Source organism: Centropristis striata, chromosome 4 (assembly GCF_030273125.1).
Source record: "Centropristis striata isolate RG_2023a ecotype Rhode Island chromosome 4, C.striata_1.0, whole genome shotgun sequence".
NCBI lineage: Eukaryota > Metazoa > Chordata > Actinopteri > Perciformes > Serranidae > Centropristis > Centropristis striata.
The window spans coordinates 10,014,223-10,038,012 of NC_081520.1; the positions used below are offsets into that span (position 1 = coordinate 10,014,223).

At 37.6% G+C, this 23,790-nt stretch overlaps 2 protein-coding genes across 2 annotated transcripts in view; one reads left to right on the forward strand and one right to left on the reverse strand.

Moving 5' to 3' along the window:
• Nucleotides 1–14,665, forward strand: part of esamb (endothelial cell adhesion molecule b) — a 53,630-nt gene extending 38,965 nt beyond the window's left edge. Inside the window, exons 3-7 of the mRNA XM_059331242.1 lie at nucleotides 912–1,113; nucleotides 1,593–1,748; nucleotides 8,777–8,899; nucleotides 8,985–9,114; nucleotides 11,095–14,665. Of these exons, the coding sequence (XP_059187225.1) occupies nucleotides 912–1,113; nucleotides 1,593–1,748; nucleotides 8,777–8,899; nucleotides 8,985–9,114; nucleotides 11,095–11,566 (1,083 nt within the window). The 3' untranslated portion in view covers nucleotides 11,567–14,665. The remainder of the gene's footprint in view (nucleotides 1–911; nucleotides 1,114–1,592; nucleotides 1,749–8,776; nucleotides 8,900–8,984; nucleotides 9,115–11,094) is intronic.
• Nucleotides 14,666–14,782: 117 nt separating this feature from the next.
• On the reverse strand, nucleotides 14,783–22,572 carry acad8 (acyl-CoA dehydrogenase family, member 8). Its single transcript, XM_059331243.1, has 11 exons — nucleotides 22,433–22,572; nucleotides 20,787–20,887; nucleotides 20,101–20,270; nucleotides 19,758–19,867; nucleotides 18,422–18,498; nucleotides 18,161–18,298; nucleotides 17,900–18,035; nucleotides 16,854–16,951; nucleotides 16,592–16,744; nucleotides 16,392–16,494; nucleotides 14,783–16,302 (listed from the first exon to the last, which is right to left on the reverse strand). The coding sequence occupies exons 1-11, from the start codon at nucleotides 22,548–22,550 to the stop codon at nucleotides 16,247–16,249; spliced, it is 1,260 nt and encodes a 419-aa protein (XP_059187226.1). The 5' UTR covers nucleotides 22,551–22,572; the 3' UTR covers nucleotides 14,783–16,246.
• Nucleotides 22,573–23,790: the final 1,218 nt, after the last annotated feature.

Genomic DNA, 23,790 nt, shown 5'->3' on the forward strand with positions numbered 1-23,790 from the left:
TGATTTGCTGCTTTTCTCAGTTTACTGTAATTTTAATCTGAAATATCTTTGAGTTTAAAATTATTGGTCAGACAGAACACGACATTTGACGACATTATCATGGTGCCTCAGGGAACTTTAATCAGCATTTTGCACCATGTCTGCCACTTTTTAGGTGGATTAATTGAGAAAATCATTGACAGAATAATTGGTAAAAAACAAACAATTGTCGGTTGCATCCCTGCAACATTTAGAAAACCTATTGAAGTTGCCTTTTATTTTACTATAACAAATAAAAAAAGTTTCAGGATTTCTTATTTAAGACCACAAAGCATTGTAGGTTAATGTCATCTCTGAATTTTATTCAAGAGGAAAGAAACCTTTTTTTGCATTGCATGACATTTATATAATATTCTGAAAATATCATCGAGTGAAATGTAAAATGATCTGTAGAGATTAGGATTATTGCCAACACTTCTAATTCATAGAGGAAGTATTAACGAAAGGATGGCACTAATGACATCTCTACTTTTTACTGCACCTCCTATATGTGGCATGACCTGCTGCTGAAACTGTACATATCTGCACATTCTGTGTATGTGTATGGATGTATGTATGGATGTGTGTGTGTGTGTGTGTGTGTGTGTGTGTGTGTGTGTGTGTGTGTGTGTCAGATTGTGTAAGGTCTTTGCATGATTAATTTAATCTAAACAGTTTCAGTGTCCGATGCCTGCAGGCTTATCTCTAACAGAAAATCTGCCTAAAATTCAACATCCACCATCTGTACATATCAGGATTATCTTTATGAAGGACGTTGATTTGTGTTATATGGTTAATCTGCACATCTTTATATATATATTTTAAAAACTAAGGGTGTAATGATGACACGCTGCCATGTTCAGTGTTTCCATGGATATGTTTTCTCTGTTCAGGTGATAAACTTTAGCTCAGGCGAGGTCGGGCACGGCCAGAACGAGTTCACCAAAAGAGTGGGCTTCAGTGCGGCCATGCCCTCAGCCAACCTCTCCATCTACATCAACAACACCCAGGAGTCTGACTCTGGGCAGTACTTCTGCCATGTCATCATCCCTGGAAGTCCTGGCCTTACCGGAGATGTGCGCCTTAATGTCAAAGGTAATGCAGCAGAGCATCAGAGGAATTTCAAAGGTTAGATTTAATCAGAGCGCTGGGTGACGCACGGATCACACATTTCCTTGGATTTGGAAATTCAGGCGAAGTAAAGGCTGAACATGTTTTGACGGATTTAAGATCAGACCAGTCTGTTACAAAATCATATATTTATGGGAGTAATCACAGTTCAAATAACTAGGATTGGCTTGGCTCTGATGTCATTATGTCACCCTTCAGCAGCAGATGGAAACAACGTGAGATCAAAACATTTATTCATTTATAAGCAATATGGCTACTGCCCTGAGAAATCTCCACTTTGTTTATAGTGGATTAAAGCTTAACGTACAAGTTCAGTATGAGGTCATTGATCCTGCTTTCTTATCTTTATGTATAACACTCTGTCTGTCTGACTCTGTCTTTGTCTGTCTCTGTCTCTCTGTCTCTCTCTCTCTCTCTCTCTCTCTGTCTCTCTCTCTCTACAGTCCCTCCTTCTCCACCAGTGTGCAGCATGACAGGGGACCCAGTGGTGAAGGGCAACGTGACTCTGAGCTGCAAGTCCAGTCATGGGAAACCCATCCCTCAGTACAAATGGACCAAGGCTGCACCCTTGTCTGAGGTCTTCTTCTCCCCGATGCAGAGTGAGTAATTTCTCAGCACATAACAAGGATTTTCATTTTTCCTCCAAATAACAAATAATACATTTCTGTTCCTGCAGTCATCCAGATATAATGGACGTTTTTGATTCTTGCAAATTTGAAAAATATGATTTATCAACTTCTCCTCCTTTTTTTTCTATTGTAGAAATACCCCCTACAAAAATGGCTCATTGATTTTGACAGATTACCACACTTTCAAAGCAACTGACCCTTTGCTGAGTCCTGCCCTCTTGGTTACTGTAACCCTGTCAAGCTTTCCCAGCTGGCATGCCAATATGGTGTTTTCAACGATATCAGTGAGAGATATTCGGAAAGAAATAAAAGCAAATTTCTAAAAGTAGTAGACATAAATAACTACAATATGCACATAAGAGCTACAGAGTATTGTGAATGAAAAGGACATTAAAATTTGAGAGGAAAGCTCACTGATTCCAATACAAGTGACAGGCACTTGACAAAACGTGAAGGAAAAACATATATAGGCAAATATAGCATCGCAAACATTTAGACATGCAAGAAAAAATTAGCAAGTGTTGAGAAATATATTGAGGAAACCTTTAAAATTAAATTATCTGACTCCAACACAAAATCCTCACCTATTTCTCTGTCCGATCGTTTGATGGGGAAAGGATGAGCAGTCACTTTATTACAATATGTCAAGAAATCTGCAGTTTTTTAGAGTCTCTGGGTTCAATCCACACTTCTCTGACATGACATAGGCTGGTCAGTTAATGGAGGCTGAACACAGTCTAATTTCTCTAAACCCAGTTTTATAGCCTAACAAAAGTTTATTAAGAATGTAGGTAGATCTCTCCAGAACTCGCCTCCTTTCGATCCGCTGATTTGTCAGTTTATTCAATATGTGGACATGACATGTCACCAAACAGAGAAGACAGTTATCTTTCTGCTCAGCACACCATGTCCGTGACCTGACCGGGGAACAAAACGTTCAAAACACAAACTCCTGCCTTGATATGACTTGCAGAGATATTATTGGAGACACAGATTTTGCAACAAACAATAAAACGTGAAACATAAAATATATCTTTTTGTGATGATAGAATCTTACTCTAAGTAGGGCAGAGAATGTTTAAACAGAAGGAATACATGTATTTAGAGTAAATGTATTTAGTTTAATCATAGTTTAAAAACAATATTAGCACATGAGCATTGTAGCATAGCAGCTTCCATGATTAATCTATAAATGCACAGAGAGAGGGTACATACACAGTTAGTGAATTTCGCACACATAGATAGGGACCTACGTCAACAGAGACAGACAACAGAGACAGGATAAAAGACAGAATAACAGATTATTCTAACACAAGACAGCCAGCGAGTCAGTAACAAAGAAACAGTGCCCAGTCTGTCGGTTCCTCGACAGCTACAGCAGCAACAGAGAGCGAGAGAGTTGTGAAAGAGAAGGAAAAAACAAACCTCAGCCTCACTGCCTGTCCTCGCTGCTTTCAACTGCCTTTACACTGCTGTCAGACTTGGTTCAAAGTTCCATATAAACACCATTTGGGTATTTCACTTGCAAATCCAACATCTTAACCCTGAAGGCTTGACAGGCTTCCCCAGCAAAGTTACATTTTCCACGTAGGATTGAACAGTGGCCGTTCTAGGGAAGGGCTTAGCAAAGGGTCAGTTCAGCTTAAGAGGCTGCAGGCCAGTGATTTTATTTCCCACCAAGCTACAAACAGGTTCCCTTATCTTATTCAAACTAAGAATTCAGAATTCAAACTAATAAACTTTTGTTTTTTTGAAATACGTACACACATTCTGAATTTTATCCGTTCTGTTTTTATTTTACACAGCGTCCCAACATTTTTGGAATCTGGGTTTTAGAATCAAACATAGAATATCAGTTAATTAAGAAAAAGATAGAAACATGATTTTATGTAGGATTATGCATAAAAATGCAAATTTACAAATATTTTGTCGTTGCTATACTAGCATTACTGTGGAAAGCGCTGTAACCAATTTCTTAATAATTTGTTAAAATGTATACAAAAGCAGATTTTGCTAAATTCCAATTTTTCTTAATTTACTGTGGGTTGAAGCAGGCTTGCGCACACACACACACACACACACACACACACACACACACACACAACTGAGACGAATCTTACACTGGCTCATCGTGTCGCATTCAGACAACCTTGTTAAAATAGTCACATTTTTACCCGTTAAATTGGAAGGCTTTGCAGAGAACAGCCGATGAAAGCAACATTAGTTTAGTCAGGTTATTTTCAGCCAGCCTCATCTCCCTGTTAACATAGATACATGTCAAACAGAAGCAGAAATTGTCGATCTGTAAGCCTGTTTACACGCAGGTCTAAATGTCATGCACTTTGCTGCTGCCTCTGACACCTTACATGCAGATGAAGTTGCGTCTGTGGCATCAGGTCACATACATGATCAAACGTGAGCTTAACTGATAGACACACCATGAGGAAGATTCTCCATCATGCCGTAACATGCAGCATGAAATCCTCTTTACAGACTGAGACAGCTCAAACCTAAACATACTGCTCTCACAGCACTGCTCATGCAAGAGAGGAGGAGAAATGCATTTGTGCATTCTTCTATTGTTGCACTATTTTATAGATGTTTTGTGGGCAGATGAAGAGAAAGCACCATCTGTTTCTGAACAACGGGACTTAGGCTGATTGATTTGAGTATTGGCTTAACTGCTTTGATCTTTGGCCCTCATCTCTTTATAGCAGCAAATTTCTCAAACTCAAACAATGAAAACTACTCCCTCTGATTGTGCATTGACCCAAGTTTTTTTAAGTGCAGTATGTACACTCACGCCTACGTCACATCTGTGTCTGCACCCTGTTACATGCCACTCAAAGCCATCTTTTTTATCTGCGCTGATTTATGCTCTCGCTATGACTCTCCATGACTCTTGAACTCTGCTATCACTGCTTATCTCTTTCAGCAATCTCTCTCTCTCTCTCACTCTCTGTGTTTTCTGTCTCTGTTGATCCTCTCTCAGCACTCCTCATTTCCTGTTGACCTTGGTGCCTAATCTAACAAGCCCCATGTCATTACTTGATCAACCCCTCTAAGAGGCATAAGTTGGATTTGGGACTTCGCTCCACCCCCTCCCCTTCAGTTTGTACCGCTCATTCCCTACCTCTCATTCATGCTCACTCTCTCTCTCTCTCTGATATCTTTCCATCTGAAAAAAAAAAAAAAAAAAAAACACAGAATGGAGATCCTGCCCCCAGCCCATGCTTGTCCTTGGGTTCATGGGTAAGGGTTTTCACTCATACATGTTCCACTTATTTCCCCATCCCACCTCCTCACCTGCAAACCGTGACATCCTGCAGAGTGGAAGTGTCACTCCTTTAGATCCAAACCATCAGGCTGTAGGAAAAGCTTTGAAATCAAATCAACCCAATTTGTATGAATGTTTATAGAATTATGTTTAAGAAATGACTGTTATGAAAAAAGGAAAAAGCTTAGCATAGGCACCGGGTAAAAAGAAGATTTTAGACTCCCAAGGAACAGCACTTTATCCTCATTGTAACCATCGGAACAGCTGTTTTATATTAGGATATTTTCCTTAATATATTCCATAATGAGGATTTTGCATATGAGAAAAAGACGGGTTGAATTTGTTCTTTAAATCTTTGTAGTATGTGTGTTGTGTTAGATTTAGCTCCATTTCATTCATTCATCTTTTTAACCAAAAGACATTAATCACAGTTTAGAGTCCATAGCAGAGCAGAAATTATTAGAATATAAAAGATAATAATTTTGGAAAATATACAGTTTTTTGCTAATTGTTAACTGAGTTAGATGAGAATATCAATATCCCTCACACTGAAATAAATAATGTTCAAATTAAGTCCTGAAATTTATAAATGAGGCAATACATATAAATGTATAAATGAGACAACATAGTACAATTAATTGTTTTTTTTATTTAAAAAATGTAAATTTTCTAAATATTTCTGGGGACCTTTATTTCATATTACCACATTTATTTCCATTTATTATATTAAAATTAATGGGGTGTGGTTATCTCAGATTCAGACAGTTAATAATTATTTTATTTTTTTTGTATTTTATTTAATACTGATTTAAATGACATTCCACACTAGCTCAGCTCCAGCACATGCCAGCAGCTCTAATTAGCTCAATAGTTAACATGTTATACCTTATTTGTCAAATGAGCACAACAGCGGAGAGTTTTACCTTTTTAAATTAGCTAACCTGGGTAGTGGTGTTAAGTTTTACAGGTTTCCAGCTTCAGATATTTAAGTATTTGCTCCTTTTCTTCATTTTATTATTGTAGACATAATATCTGTGTGTTTTGGACAATTTGTCCGACAAAACAAGTAATTTTGAAGCATATTTTTGGGTGTAATCATTAGTTTAAGCCTTAATTATTTGCAACAGTTTTTGTATAATTAAGCAGTGGCATGTAAATGGAAGCAATGAATGAATGAATGAATGCATACATACGTACAATAGTTGTTGAATAGTCAAATGTGTCCTGTACAGTCCTGTTTTAGTTTAGTTTTTTAGTCCATGTTGTGTCTGGTAGAATTAAATAGAAACATTTTTCATCCCTCAGTCCTATAGGAGGAAATTATTGTTAATAAGTAAATTGCAGTAATTGGTACATTTCTGTTTTTGTGTGTGGTAATTTATATTAATCGTCAAAAGTAATCCATCGCAGCTTGAACGATGTCATGTGATGAGGCAATCTATATGAGCTTTATATAGAAATGCTGCTGATTTACATTAATCACGTGTCGTGTGTCAGGGCTTTGACAAATGCTGCTGTGTGACCTTGCAGTGGCGGCAGCGTAATATGAGTAATGTCCCTGTCTTGATATGAGGCAGCACCTTCTGTAACGCTGGGATCTGGCCACTGTGCAGGCTTGAACTCGCTCCAAGCTCCGAGTCAGCTGATGTTCTGCTTATCTGTCACAATGTGGTTTGGTTCTTCACAGCTGGTTTTCAAGCCAAAGGATTAAATAATCAGAGAGGGATAAGTGCATATCACACTCATCTGCCACTGTTTGATTTGGCTCCCACTTATGTTTTGATTTCCGAGGCATGATTTTAATAATCTGGTTGAAAGGTCAACAATGATCTGTTAATGAAAACCAGCTATTCTTACTTACTCACGTTTAATCATTTTAGTGTGTATGGATGTTTTTAGTCATATGATCACATGTATTGAAATTAATTAGACCAACGTGGACTGATAGTGCTCACCAGCAGCAAATAATAACATATGATTTCTTACACCATCTAAAATCTAAAGTGAGAGACAGATTTACTGTGTGCACCTGCCGGACATTAACCTCGTTCCTATTGGTGTCGCAGCAGATGGTGCAGGATAAAAAAAAACACAAAACCCTATCAGCTCTCCACCCAAACTTGGGACGGAGGCAGCTGTTCGGACACAATGATTGTTAAGGATTTTCTGGGCTCTTGCTTGAAAATGTTGGGCACTGACATAATGTGACCCTTGACTTTTCATCTGGGATGATTTGGATGAGTCCCTGTGTTGCACTACTGTGGGGATTGACTCAGCGCAGAGCGACAACACGACACCCACCCGTCCGAAAAAACACTTGAAGAGGGTGACCCCACAAAAACAGATCAACTCGTATTTCAACCCGTTCCCTATGAAACAAACAAAAACACATCAGATGAAGACAAGCTGCAATGTGCCTTCTAAGATTGGATTTCAAAGGATTTGTTGTGATAAGTCCCTCATAAAGCTTGTTTATTTTCCTACAGCCTATGTTTGCAACAACACAGCATTTTAAAGCCAGATGTGGCAGGAGAAGCAGAGTGTTTGGATGTGCACACACTTACTTTGTTACTTGCTGTGTTGTAACTTTAGTGTGAGAAAATATTTTAAAAAAAACTGCTGACAAACATCATTATATAGGAAGACTGCAGAATCCTCTGCAGAGCAGTCTGCTGGGGGATCGCACCAATGCCAAACGTTTTATTGTAGATAATGGATAAGGGCCAAAAGTGGATTAAATTCTGGATTATAAGTGGGAATCAGTAAATAATGATTTAACACGACCATGATATGTTGCATATAATGATGGTATCATGATACAGATGACACGGTAATACTCCATACAGTATATCTGTAAATGGAGAGGAAAATATAATCACTGAAGTAATTATTTATTATGACTATTTTAACACCTTTTTTAGTATTTCAGAAAACATAAATAATACATAATTATATCAATACAGAAACAGACAACTCAGTAATATATATATATATATATATATATATATATATATATATATATATATTAATGATACATATATTAATAACAAAACAAAGAGCATAGACTGTAATTTTTATCTTTAACCCTTTTTAATATAAATATTTGCTAAATAAAATAAGAAAAAAAGCTTGTAATCACCCATGTCTAATGTCATCCGACTATATGTTTAAAAAAACAAAGTGAGATATACATGACTTACATCCTGCTCCTTGCACAGGAGGATATCAATAACCTCCTAAATCATTCTGCTGCATTATTGCTATTATATTTAATTAATAAATTAAGTAGATCAGTACTCAGTATTTATTTTAATGAATTATGTTTTGTGCCCAGTTGAAGCCTTTTAACAAACGCACTGACATACAAATATACTGTATATAAATCCAAGTGTAAAACAGCCAAAAACTAGCTGAACTCTCAGAAAGAATAAAAAGGGAGAAATTGTTTTCGATTTCTGTCAATTTCTTTTCATTTAATAACTGCACTGTTTCCTCTATATACATGATCGATGACAGATTTTGATAGGGACACAATCCGCTCTATTCTTGCAGTAAAGTTGTGTTTGCCACTCTTGCAACATAGTTCCCTAGTGTGTAATATTGTGGTATAACAATTTGATGTCGACCTATATAGTCTCCTAGCTGTGCCGAGCCCACTTGCACAGATTACATGAATATCTGATTGTGACGGTGTGTGTGTAACTGTGTGGTTGTTTTGCAGATGAGAGACACGGCACCCTCAGGCTGAGCAACCTCACTAAAAGCATGTCAGGGAAGTACATCTGCCGAGCCAGCAACACTGCCGGCTCTGACAGCTGCTCCATTAACCTGGAGGTTATCACCTGTAAGTACACTGATTTTTTTTTACTCCGCTACACACCAGTGTGTTCAACACTTCCATTAATACTGATCTGTGATCTGTTTCCCAGCCTCCAATGCAGGCATGATTGCAGCAGCTACACTGGGGTCGGTGGTGGGATTGGTGGCCATGGTGCTCTTCCTCATATTCATTCTGAAAAGGAGAAGGGACACTGAAGAGGAGATGGCCAATGAGATCAAGTGAGAGTTTCACTATACACTATAGCACTTTATTAGGTACAACTGTGCAGTTTAATGCAATCCAATACTAGCCTGGGTATACCCAGACTGCCTTGCACGCTCGAATTTAATTTCGAACCTCCAGGCGGTCTGGAAACCAAGACAGTTTCTTAGCCCTGTTTTAGGGATCCAATCACAGAGCGGGGAGGGACGGCAAGACGATGACGCGTACTACTCGGCACTTGGAAGCTTGTAGTTTTCTTACGGATCCAACATGGCTGCTGCAGACGCGAAACTCTCTTTAGCTGTAGATGGAGTTTTAAATAGTTTAGAGCGAAAGTTGAAAGGCGAAAGGTCTCTCGGCGGCTCCGCTGTCCCCCGGCTCGTAGCGAGATCACCGGTAGCGGGACTATTAGCTAACTATTAGCGCTAATCACCGGCGCTAGCGGCACTAATCACCGGCACTAGCGGCGCTAATCACCGGCGCTAGCGTAACGGCAGTGATCTGGCTACGAGCCGGGGGACAGCGGAGCCCCCAGAGACCCGCAGCAGCTTGTTGATTGCCCATAAAATCAGTGGATGTGTGTGGCTGAATGACATGAGGGGGAATAAAGCGTGAAAATAAATCTTGCAGAAAGCGAGAACTAGAGAAGCAAAGCAGCAAGCAACACTCTCTCACAGACACACACACAACAAACATCCATTTCTGTTGCTCTACTACATCATCTGATATAACTGATCTGATTGGCTAAGAGCTACCTACAGACGCGTATGATAGACATTCTAAGCGCCCAATAAACGGCTCCGGAGGATCGTAAACCACACCGCCTCTAAGGAGAAATGAACGGTTGGTTTCCAGACCAAATCTCATTTGAGATTTGTCTGGTGTTAGCCAGGCTAATCCAATACCACAATTCAGTCAAAAACTCCACCTGTAGCTCATTGTTAGTTTGTTTCTTCCTTATTTAAATAAGCTATGATTTACATACATGAGGGGGGCAGGGGGAGCTGAATAAAATACAGTCTGGTAAAACACCATCACTAAACTGTGACCTTTGTGCTAAAATGTGTATTTGAATGATTGCATTAAAAAAAAAAAAGATCCTCATCATAAAAGTACTTTGAGGCAGCGCAGTTGTAATAGATTATATTAGACTGCACAGGTGTACATAGTGGACCCTGAGTGAATGTGTGTTTGTAAAAATGGGCTTTACAGTACAGATATTACCAGGGATGGTTTTGCAATGCTGGAAAGAGAAACAAAAAGAAACCAGGTACCATAACTGTACTGTACTCTTGCTTAACTTGAATATTGTGCTTTTCTTTATACTTTCTGGCAAAAGGGTAGAAAGGAAGGGGCTGTACTCATAAGCTCTTTATTTCTTGAGGGCACAGTCAGTCTGAAGCATAGATCCATTAAATGCACAAACAAGTAGGGTGAGCACTCACATTTTTTTTCTTGCATTTTTTTTCTTTATTAAATCAACAGCAACAGCGACTTTGCTTCTGCAGTCACTGATTATGATATTGAGTTGATCAGAGAAAATGCAATGCCAAAGAAAATGTTAAAATTTTCACATAAGTAACTTTAACAGAAAATTACAATTGTAAATTAACTAACAATCTAGTACTTTTACTATAATTTATTTTGCTGATTTACATACAGTACTCTTATTTGTAAGTATTTTTATTATCTATTATTAATTTTACTTGTTCAAAGTATCTGTAAATTTCCCTCTTACTGTGTAAGATAGTATGAGTCATTAAAAAATCTGCAGTGTACCAATGTTTGTGTGTCAGAACTCACTGTGAGTATGAAACACTGAAGCTGAATGTGTGTTGCCCTATTTCCCTTTTGTCATTTTTGATTTGACTCATTTTCATTAATTATGAGTTTTTGCTTCCTCTGCTTCCTTCTTGATCTCCTCTCTCTCTCTCTCTCTCTCTCCTCTCTCTCTCTTTCTCTCTCTCTCTTCTCTCTTCTCTCTCTCCCTGTCACAGGGAGGATGCTCAGGCACCAAAGCGTGTATCGTGGGCAAAGAGCAACACCGGCTCGGACATCGTATCCAAGAATGGCACGCTGTCCTCCATAGCAACCAGCCCTCGGCCCCGAGACCCCCACCAGCCCAACTACCACTACCCATACTCGCCCACGTCGCTGTCAGACACCGGCTCGGTGATCAACGCCTACCAGCTGCGACCCGGAGAAGCCAACACGCTGCAGGGACTTCCTGGCTACAACATCGGAGGAACCCCGTCACGCAAACACAAGCGACCTCCCAGTACAAACGGGGCCCCTCCGCAGATTCTGAGGAGCCCCTTGGTCGCCATCCCCAACAGGACTGAGGGGGCTCAGCCTCAGGTGCCACCTTCGCTCACTGTCTCCCCACAAATCAGCTCCTCCACTCTGACACGCATGGGAGCTGTAGCTGTCATGGTGCCTGCTCAGAGCCAAGCCGGCTCACTGGTGTAGGCCAGCAGAAGGACAGTGGTTACGGATGGAGAGAAAGTATGCCTTGAAATGGAAAGCACTTTCTCCATGAACACCTGAAAGGTTGTGAGAGATAAAAATGTCTCACAGGTCTCTACGGTTTGTTCTTTTTCTTTTTGTTCCTTTTTTTTAAGAAATATATTTTTATTTGCACTCTTACAAAGAGGACTCCAAAATGGAATCCGAATATAATTATTTTTAGTAAGGTTTCCTTGAAAACGCCAATGATTTCAAAAGGTGTTAAAGGGGAATTATGGCATTTCTTAGCCTGTTTTTGTGTCAAAGTGACAACAATTTCAGAAATGTATCCAGTATTGAGACTACACTTGATCTTAGCCAAACCCAGTATTGAGTGATAGCGCTATTATAATTGTGATAATTATATCCTGCTATGCTTTTGTGTGTATTGATGCCAGGTCAACACCATAGTCTGTACAAAGAATGGATGATACGCTTCTACTTCTTCCCATTATACAAAAGTGAATCCAAAATATCCTGGAAAGAGCCTTACTGCCATAGAGATATTCTTGCTGTTTAAGCACACGGTCACGTATACATCTGGCGGTGTTGCTTGTGTACAACGTGCGTTACTGGAGGTTTCCACCAGAGGGCACACCAGAGAAGTCAGACCCTATAAAACTACAGGATTTGCAGGATATAAATAACAAACATGGCAACCATTCATGAGGTAATTCAATTTGTTAATTCTGAGATCATGGGAGAAAAAGTGACAGCTGGGCCATTGTAGATGATAAAAAAAAATGGTGAGTACTCCTCCTATATGTCCCTACTGTTCACGTGTTTATTGCATCTTGCAGACGCAGAGCGTTCATTTCTGCAAACGAGACATTTGCCATCGTGCGCACGCGAACAAGTAGCTAACAGAAAGTATGTCTCCGGCCTTATGGACCTGTCAGACTGTCCATGTTTATATACACCCTACGATCAACACAGTCAATTTTTTGAAAAGCTAACAACATTAGCTTACCTCTGCTCTGCCTTAAGAAGGTGTCCAATCTTGGATCAGCATTTGTGTTACGGACAAGGCTCTTTGATACGGAATTTCCTCTCACAGATCTTTACTCAAACAGAATCCAAAAATTTGACTTTTTCATGAAAACCAAACAAAGAGGGAAACCGTTACGACACCCAGGGACTCATCCGGCTGACTGTCACCAGTTAACAGGGTCACTCGTTAATTCGTAACACCGGCTGCAGCACCCTCAATACTGGATCAGTTTTTAAAAAATGACCAAATAAGCCAGGTTTATTTAATTTTATTTACTCATTTAAAGTTGATTCAGTTCCGTCATGCAAATTGAACTTTCCCAGCATAGGTTAAGCAGCTGTGTTTGGATTTATGCTTTATTGAACCAAATCAACAGAAAATGAGTCATGTTTACTGAAATAATCCTGGCACTATTTGCTAAACTCACTTTATGGAAACAGGCCTCTGAAAAATGACAAAATTCCCCTTTAACTTTATACAGTGTCTGGATACTGTAAACAATAACCAACAGTTCAGTTTATTTAAGAGTTTTTGCAAAATATAAACGTTTGTATAATAACTAAATATATACAAATACTATGATTTGTATGGCTGTGAAAGGAACACTTTTCAGTCACTTCTCTCAGGCTAAACTAGTTCACATTCAGGTGAGAGAATAAAACGTCTCGCAGGTCCCTTCAGCTTCTTCTTTTTTTAAGAAATATATTTTTATTTACACTCTTAAAAGGATGTTTTTCAATATGGAATCTAATAGTATTATGATTTTAAGGCAGCACATATAAAACGGCAATGATTTCAAGACAGTTGTGTTGACTTACTACAGTGTGTCTAAATACCGTAAACCACTGAGGCTGGACTTTGCACTTCTTGCAAAATATAATGTTTTGCCAACGTTTATATGATACCTAAACGTATAGAAATATTATGGTTTGTATGGCTGTGTAAGGATCACATTTCAGTCACTTCTCTCAGGCTAACTGCACTAGTTCAGAGTCAGGTGAGAGAAGTTTAATTTACAATTCTTTTTTTAAAGAAATATGTTTTCATTTACATTCTTAAAAATGTTTTTTTTTCAGTATGGAATCCAATAGTATTATGATTTTAAGGCAGCACATGTAAAACGCCAATGATTTCAATATAGTTGGGTTGACCTAATGCAGTGTGTCTAAATACTGTAAGCTAATGAAGCTGGAAGTATAATGTGTTGGCAAAGTTTGATACCTAAACGTATCGAAATATTATGGTTTATATGGCTGTGTAGGTATCACGTTTCAATCACTTCTCTCAGGCTAACTGCACTAGTTCAGTCAGGTGAGAGAAGGAAACGTCTCACAGGTTCCTTCAGCTTAATTTACATTTCCTTTTGTTTAAAGAAATATGTTTTTCTTTACACTAAAAAGGATGTTTTCAATGTGGAATCCAGTGTTATAATTTTAAGGCAGCACATGTAAAACGCCAATGATTTCAAGACTTACAGTGTGTCTGAAAACCGTAAACCATGAAGGCTGAATTTTGCATTTCCATTTGGCAGTTATGTTTTGGCAGCATTTGTATTATAACTAAACATATAGTTTTTTTATTTTGTTTGAGTGGCTGTGTAAGAATCACGTTTCAGTCATTTCTCTCAGGCTACCTGCACTAGTTAAAAATCACAATTCAGGTATTTTTATGTTTTAAACCCACATTTTCTTTCATGTGAGGGTTGTTTTATTTAGCCTACTTTAACAGCGTCAGTAGGTTTCATGATACTGACGTCTTCTGAGAAAACATTTATGAGTATATTGCCTGTTATGGTAGTTGGAATGTAATCAAAATAGTGAGTACAACATGTTGATGGTTTCTTGCTATCTCGTTCAAAGGTGCTTGGTATAGCGTGATATAATTACTGTAAACATACGAGGCCGGTAGTCGATGAGATATCAGACCAACCTTCCTGCTGATGGTCGTTTGTTTTCTTGTGAACTCTGGAAATAATGTGACAGTGAGTTATTTATGCTGAGCGGCTACATGTAGCACTTTTAATACAGTTCTGATTGTTGATAATTATTTTCAATAAAGTGTTCTGGAGTGTTTGATTTGAGAATTTATGACTTATCAACTATGAACACACACAAGTAATTCATATAATGTAAATAATATCTTACCAGTTTAAGGAGGATTCAGGGTGCCAAAAAAAAGAAGCAGATTCCTTTTATGAAATCAGTTATTTTATTTGGAGTGTGATGAGCAGACATAATTTATAATGTGCCATTTTAATACATAACCCATGTTTTAACTATGTCATCAATTACATTACAGTAACCCTGAATATAAATAAGATCTAAAAGGCCACTTTAGGCTCAGAGCTGCATGTGATAAACATGTTTGATACATAAAACAACCACACCATTTTATCAACATAGATGTTAGTGTTAAACTTTGAATCTAAATGAGCAGCTTTGAAGAAAACAATGTTCAGATGAAAAAAAAACAAAAACTTTTCCTGATCTACGCTTAGATTAATACCACTGCAAGATTGAGGGCAAAACAATGGACACTGGAATCAAAACATTTTATTGCAAGTAAAAAATGTGCTCAAAATGTATTATGGCAGATCTAAAGCTTTGCAAATCAAAAAGTTTTGCTTTTGAACATTTTTTGCCTGCCATGAGCAGAATCGGGACCTGTCTTAAAACAATCTAAAATCCTTAATTAGTGGCTACATGTACAATGTCATACAGGATATTAAGACAGCCAATGACAGGTGAATGATCAGATAATCGAGCTAAGATAGCGGCTACTGGCTGACAAAATAAGGATTGATTTCTGTCATCTCCAGCCCTGCTCTTCTTCTCCAGACTTCAAAACTCTCATTCACTAACAGTGGATGTTGTCGCTCTGATCGAGGCTGGGTAATAGAAATGTGTCTTACATCTTTCGGCGTAGGTCCCGCACACAAGATTCAGCTCAACACCAAGCAAATCATCTGGGTTCAACATTAAAACTTTTGGATTTTGCAAGAAAACTTTTGGATTTACACAGTTAACAGGATTTACACAAAACAGTTTTGAATGCAGTGTGGAAAGTTTTGCTCTCAAACCAGATCTGTTTAATTGCATAATAAAGAGTCTAGGGATGACAATGTCAGTTGCTCCACCGCTCTGTTACAGACAAAAAAAAATCTCAACTACTTGATGGATTACAGAAACTCCATTATCACAGAACTTTCCCGGAGAATAAATCCTACTGACTTTGATAATCCTCTGACTCCCCTGGTGCCACCATGAGCTCGACTTTTATGGCTTTTGGTGAAGTATTTTCACAACTGTTGGATGGATGGCCATGAGATTTGTTAAACATGTTCCCCTCAGGATGAATTCTCTTGTAAATCTGTGCAACTGTTATTGAGATTTCACTCTGGACAGACTGATGAGTCAGCATTGTCATCCCGAGAGCTTTGCTACCAGTGGTGCTAAAAATGAAACAAAAGAACCGATATTACAACAGAAAAAACCTACATTTAACTGACTAGTTTACCTCCAATCACCCTTGACCTTTTAGAAAACCCACAGCATAGAGTGCATTTCTGGAAAAAAAACAGTCACACAGTAACAAACCAGAGTGGGAGACCAGAACAATATGGTCACTACTGAAGATCCAGAGGAAAAGAGTTATCAGGCCTCTGAGAGCAGACTTCGGGAAATGACCAACCTCATCACCTCATTTGTGCCTTTAGGGAGAACGAAGGAGAAAAAAAGTTAAAAAAACACGAAATTGATACAATTAAAAAAATTTAAAGGCACTGTTTAAAAGGCTCACCCTCTATGATCTGATGTGCTCTGATGTCTCGGACAAACTGCTGCACTGCGTAGTCTTTGAGGTATCCGTACCCACCGTGCATCTGAAGAGCCTGGTTGCAGATCTGTTGAGTAAGAACAAGTAATTATGTAGAAAAGGGAGAAATAAGTGAAAAACTTTTTTTTTTTTAAATACACCTATTTTTACTTGGTGTAACTCACGTTAAAGCACTCGTCTGTGGCAAAGAGTTTGGCCATGGAGCAGAGAGCCGAGGCGTCGGGGTGGTTCTCCTGCAGCGCTGTGGCAGCGTTACGCACCATTAGACGAGACGCAACCAACTTGGTGGCCATTTCTGCCAGTTTGAACTGGAGAAACTACAAAATGAAAACAGGGACAGGAAGAAAATGAAGGAAAATTTAAGATAGCTTTTACCTCTTTTAGGACCAGTCTCACATTGCCTCAGAACTTGTATGAGCGACTCACCTGGTTGTTGGAGAGCGTCTCTCCAAACTGTTTGCGTACTAACAGATGATCACTGGCGAGCTGCACACAGGCATGTGCCGCCCCAAGAGAAACGGAAGCTGTTGGAAGAGAGTTATATATAAATTGCTTAATAAGAAGCTGGACCTCATGTCAAGAACACAGGAAAGAAAGTTTTGTCACCCTTTTTTGCCTTTAAACCAAAGAGTTTGTAACATTTTGCAACAACAGGGAACATTTAAAACAGTAGGTCTGTCATCATATAGTTAGCATATCAGTTCTACAGCAATTTGTCTAAAGTTTAGTAATGTAACCAAGTGAAGGTGAGTGGGGTGAATTTTACTGCTTATGAATTCAACTTTTAAGTAATGAATATGTACATACATGTTCTTATAAGGTTAAGGTATCATCCCAGATGGGAATATTAATTGATACTCAACTGTGCAACATCAATATAAATATTTTACAAAGTGCAATACAACAATTCACTGTCTAATATATTTTGCCTTTTTACAATTTATTTACTAATCAGTTAGTATTATCAGGGCTTTCAAGTGATAAAAAAAATGTATTATTAATTGCAGAATTTGCTGTGAATAATCCCAATTGTTTTGTTTTTCATCTTTTTTCATCTATAAAACTCAGCCTGCTACACACTGGAACTTTTATTTATTGGGTTAATTGTGTACATATTTTTAACACACACACACAAAAATGCGCACAAAAATGAAAACCTTCATTTTGACGACATTATTAAACCGTATTTAGCATTTGTACTGATGATTCTAGTTACTGTATATATAACTTATAAAATATTTTAAACCCCATTGTAGGGCTAATAAAAGATGATCCTAATTTATCTTCTAAAAGTTGAATAGTCTCAGTTTAATGTCAACTTCCAAAGAAAACATTGAATCATCTCAAGATCTCAAATTTCTTTTATCAGGCTGACTGCAGTCATTTTTTTCAAGCTAAACGACATATTTAGGTAGCATTAATAATATTTTACAATAAAGGGGTCACTTCTTGAATAGTGTTTTCCTCCTCACCAATGTTAATTCTGCCTCCATTCAGGCCTTTCAAGGCCATGTTGAATCCTTGTCCTTCCTCACCGAGCCGGTTGCTCACTGGTACGGCACAATCCTCCAGTATCACCGCCCTGGTCGGCTGGGAGTTCCAACCCACCTGGAGAGCAGATTGAAAAACAGTTGAGCTACTGTGACCTACTTCTGCCATCTAGTGGTCACATGCTAACACTCGCTACAGAGCGACATAATTAAATTAGACAATCCAACAGTAATGAACTCTACCTTCTTTTCTTTTTTCCCAAAGCTGAGGCCTGGGGTTCCTTTCTCTACCACCAAACAAGAGATGCCTTTCGGTCCTTTCCCTCCCGTTCTGCACATCACAACGTAGACGTCTGCGTCTCCTCCTCCACTGATGAAGGCCTGAAGGGTCACAAAGAGACGAGGCATGTTTCTGGCTCTTTTAAAGAAAGTATTTACAGTTAAAAAGAGCTAAAAAACCCACACATACATTGACAATACATATAAAAATATAATATAAATTACCTTAGAACCATTCAAGATGTAATGGTCACCTTTCAGCTGTGCAGTGGTCAGAAGTGAAGCAGCATCACTGCCGCTGCCTAAAAACAAAGATCATGAAGTTATTATTGTGTTGTAGTTCATGCAAAGGGCAACATAGATGAAAGACAATTTACTTAGGGGTTCCTACACATTTTCATGGACAACATTTAAAAACTTTCCAATGATTTTTTAAGAATTCATAATAGTGACGTTTTAAAGATCTGGGCACCCTTCTTTAAATACGCTGGTAAACGACTCACAGCTATTGTATTAACCCATTGAGGCCTGAAAAACCACTGGGCGATTTTAAAATAAGCCTCTAATTTTCTGGAAATTCTGGAAAAATTCTGGAAAAAAAAGTGTCAACTCTTCTACTAAATAATAGATTTTTCAGCCTCTGTAGCAGATAGAAATGAAATTCAAAAAGTATTTGAGAGCTTATACAAATACTACAAAACGACGTATCTGATTTCCAGGCTTCAATGGGTTAAAAGGGATGATAGATGGCAATTTAGGGAAACTGGCTAACTGATGTTTTTGGGTTATAAGGAAGGACATTAATTTACTTATTATTTTTAATTATCCAAAAAAAATAGCTTTCTCTCAAAATGGAAATTGAGATTTTTGGAAAAAAAAAAATATATTTTTTATTTTTAACGACTCTTCACTTCTTTTTTTTCCAGATGTGTATTTGCTACATCACTGTCAATTGTAATGGGACAGAGCATTTTCATTGTATTGTCTGTATTACGTAATAACTAATTGGATATTTGTTTTCTGTGGCCACAGTGTGTTGTTTGTTGTTTTTGTCTATGTTGGAAAATGCAATAAAAAATATAAAAATAAAAAATAAAAAAAAGAATTCATAATAAAATTTCCATTACTAAGTGGACACAATTAAGGAAACCAATGCGGCAAAAAAGTATGTAGGCTTACGGTTAAAACGGTTATGTAAATATATAAAAATTCCCAACATTTATTTGAAGCGTCTGATTAATTTATTTTAATGCATTGTTGATACATGCATCATAGTAAACGTAAAACGCATATTAGAGCTAAGCTACATGGAATGTACACAATGTGACATTGCTGTACCAATTATTTCAATAGCACAAACAAATTCCATTACTTTCACAAAACTTTTAAGGATTTCATAACGTTTCCAGGCCTGGGAAATGAGAAATGTCATGGTACACGAACCCTGGTACTTACATTACCAACCATAATAATATTACACAGAAAAAAAAACATTTAATGCACAATACATTTCAAAGTTCTTTTATGTATTAAAATGTTTTATTTCTGTGTGAAGACTGACCTGGTTCAGTGAGACAATAGGAAGCAAACTTTTCCATCGTGCACAAATCGGGACAGAACTTCTCCCTCTGCTCAGTATTGCCGAAGGTGTCGATCATCCAGTTACACATGCTGCAAAGAAACGAGCATAATGCGAATTTGCAGGCAAATACATAGAATAAATCAGTCAGTTATTATTATATTGCAAACTTCAATAAATGTTCACAAGGGAACTCATTATTTGGTACACATACAAAACCATCTCTAGTCAACTTCAACTTCTCGTCCTTTTGATTTACAGAATAATTAATCATTATACTTTAATTTCAGACAAATGCTGTTATTTTCATATGTTGGGTTCGTACTTGTGGATGCTGATGTAAGCTGTGGTGCTGGCACACCCTGTGGACAAGGCCTCAAATATGATCGTCGTGTCCAGCCGAGAAAGTCCCGAACCTCCGACTTCTGGCTGAATGTAAATCCCACCGAACCCTAACTGTGCTGCCTTTCGCATCGTCTCTACTGGGAAAATTTCCTGGAGGAAAAAAAAGAACATATATTCTTACTCAGGGACACTTCACTTGTAATTATGCTCACATTTACAGAGAGTATCCTCTGACAAAAGATTATAAGTCTGATACTTGTTTAGTCATATTGGTGCAAAAGATGGTTCACAATCCAAATAGAAAAGGTCTATTTACATTCACATTTAGTCATTTAGTAGACGCTTTTATCCAAAGCCAATTACAGAAAAGAAAGGGAAACAATCAAAGTTTGAATTCTATTTGAATTCTAGCTCAAAATTTTACTGTATCAGCCGCAATAATAATTATAAGTGATTTTTTTCTTGTTTAGAAATCAGAATGAGTCTCAAAAATCCCATATTGATCTAGCTCTACACAGCACATCGTCTTTGTATCGTCCATGTCGACTTAATTCTCTTTAAAACACCAAAGTTGGAAGAAAGACTTCCCAACTTGTGAATCTGGGGTCCTCAGAGGGGGATGTGAATGCAGCATTAATAATATAGCGTATGTTTACTCCACCGTACCTTTTCGTCCCACTCTGCCATGTGTGGAGCCATTTCCTTGGCTGCAAAGTCAAAGGCCATTTTTTGAAACTCCTTCTGTTCATCTGTGAGTCCATGAGCAGCTGCAACAAAAAGCAGAGGAAAACTTTTACTATACTGTTCATATCTACTGATATTTTTATGTATTGTCCATATTAAAAATACAGAAAATAAAAGCCAAGTACGTATTATTATGTATATAAGGTGTTTATCCATGTGTGCATGTTTATTTAGTTTACATTTCTATGTACTTCTACTCCACTACATTTTGAGGGAAATATTGTACTTTTTACTCCACTACATTTAACCGACAGCTTTATTTACTTTTCAGGTCAAGATTTAACATAACACATGATAAATTTAAAGTGATAAGACATTTTTTTTTAAAAACCTCATTACAGTATATTTAGTACAGTAAAATGAGCCTTATCTGGAGAAAATTAGATTGCTGCTTACATGCATCAATAATCATTATAATACTAATAATCAAAAAAGAATAATCTGACGGGTCCATCCTGCATAATGAGTACTTTAATTTTTGAAACTTTAAGTACATTTTGATGCTGATACTTTTGTACTTTTCCTAAGTAAGGGATCTGAATGTTAACCTGCTTTTACGATTCCAGTACGAGATGAATACAATCTTATTTTACCTCATCTTCACACTGTTAAAATAATCGCCTAAGTCATTCTTTGTCAATTTTTTTTTTTTTTTTGCCTAAATCATCTCCTCATGACGCCGGCCACCTATGGTAAAATCGCCTACATCCTCAGTTGATCAGATCATGTGATTTTACCTTTAAGATAATGGACTATGTCAAGTGTGTGACTTAAGCGGATTTATTATGCCTAAGTCAAAATAAAATGTGACTTAGGCAGTTTTTGAACATGCCTTTGTGACTTAAGCAAGATATGGTAACACTTTATTTTGAAGGTGTCTACATAAGAGTGACATGAGCGTGTCATAAACATGACATTGGATGTGTCATAAACATTAATGACACTTTGAAGTAACATTAATACTCTGACAGGCTTGTGTGACTCTTATGTAGACACCTTCAAAATAAAGTGTTACCATATCTTGCTCATGTCACAAAGGCATGTTCAAAAAATCGCCTAAGTCATTTATTTCTCTTAAGTTACATAATTTAGTGTTATTACTATGCCAATAGCCATCCTTTGATACATCCTTTTTGAGTGAATTGATCAATAAATGTCACACAATGTTACACTTTAGGTGAAGTTTTTTGTGTTTCCTCCAAAACTTGAAGAAATGAGTTAGGAGATTATTTTAACAGGGTGACGTTATCTTATTTGCTAAAATTCCCCGACACATCCGCCCATGCAACCTGCCTAAGAAGAGGGGTGGTGTAAAACGGACCAATGGCAGCTAGTTAGGTAACGGGCCATGCGTTTACTGTTTAATGTATCTTGATGCACTCAGTCAAAAGACTGACAGATTTGGTGTTGAGACATGTGGTTAAGGAGCTGTTAAGGTGAATATCAACACGAATCAGCTTAGCTAACAAAGTTCAGTAATGGTCCGCGGTGCTATTCAGACTTTCTCTCATGATAACACACACCTGTCTGCAAACTAACGCTAACAGTTCTCGTTTTGGGCGACTTACCGTCGATACAAGAAGCTATCCCTCGTTTCTGTGCGCTTCTGTTAAAAATTAAACGATGGTTCCTGCAGATGCTGGAGCCCAGTCTAGCAATTCTCCCCAGAGGTCCCATGGTCGCCATGTTTACCTCCACAGCGGTTGTGTCACAGGCTGTAGGGGTTGATTTAAAGGAGTGTAGCAGGAGGAGGAGACACAGGGTCAAATGACGTCATAATCCGACGCCCACCGGAGGCATTTTACTGCGCATGTGTCTTCTCCTCCTTCTACACTCCTTGTGTTATGTCATGTTTCTGCTGCTGCTGGAAACTATCGCTACCTTCCGATTTACTATTTATTTATCAATGCTAAACTATTTTCTTAGTCATATGTATTATTATATTGAGCACATTGGCTGAAATATTTGTATATTTGAATTTTGTATTCAATAAATTAAAAAAAAATAGCGCTACCTTCTGCCTCGGAGTGTGGATCTATATTAATCATATAAATCATATCATTAAATACAACTCACTAGCTCCCATAAAGTTGTGCTCACTGGTCTAATATTTTACATTGTATACTATACTATATTAATATGCTGTTTAAAAAAACTACTGCAGTGTCTAAACTCGATGAATATGGGGGAAAAAATCCGCTCCACATTTAATTTCACACAATTTTTCTGTGAATCTGTTATAGATGGCTTATTAACTAGGACATTCCAGTGTTGTGTGTCTTTTTTTTGTTTGTTACTGGATTCATTGAGCAAATCACAGGCATTAGATGTCCTACCCAAGAAGAAAAACAAAAAAGAAAGATGCAGTGTTAATAAAAATGTGTAAGAGAAAAAAACCTTGCCAATAGCTGCAGGGGCAGCACATAAGAGTTTCTACAATTTCACCTCTCTTTAAACTAAAAAACGCAAAGGTTTTCATTTCAATAAATGTTTTTTTGTCACTATCTATCACTTAATGAGTTTTTTTCGTTCTTTTTTTATATATCAAACAGCAATACAATGCACAGTTACAAAGAAGAATAAACGAGTTACAGAAAGACAAACAATGCAAAAAATAAAATAGAAGAATAATTAAATGGAAAAGAATGAAACAAAATCAAATAAATAATAAAATAAACAGACGCAATGTTAAAAAGAGAGAAAAAATACAGACAGGAGAGAGTTAAGGTATACTGTTCAAACTCTGACTTCAACAAAAAGAAATTTGTGTCTTTACTTGAAAACTTTGTGAAAAAATTTGTGTATGTGGTATTTGGCAAAAAGAAAAATTTTATTTATAAGAAACACAGTGGTGAGTGAGACACAATGACGCTTCGCTTCGCTCCTCCCTCAAACGCTCCTCGTCCAATCACACCTTAGCAACCGT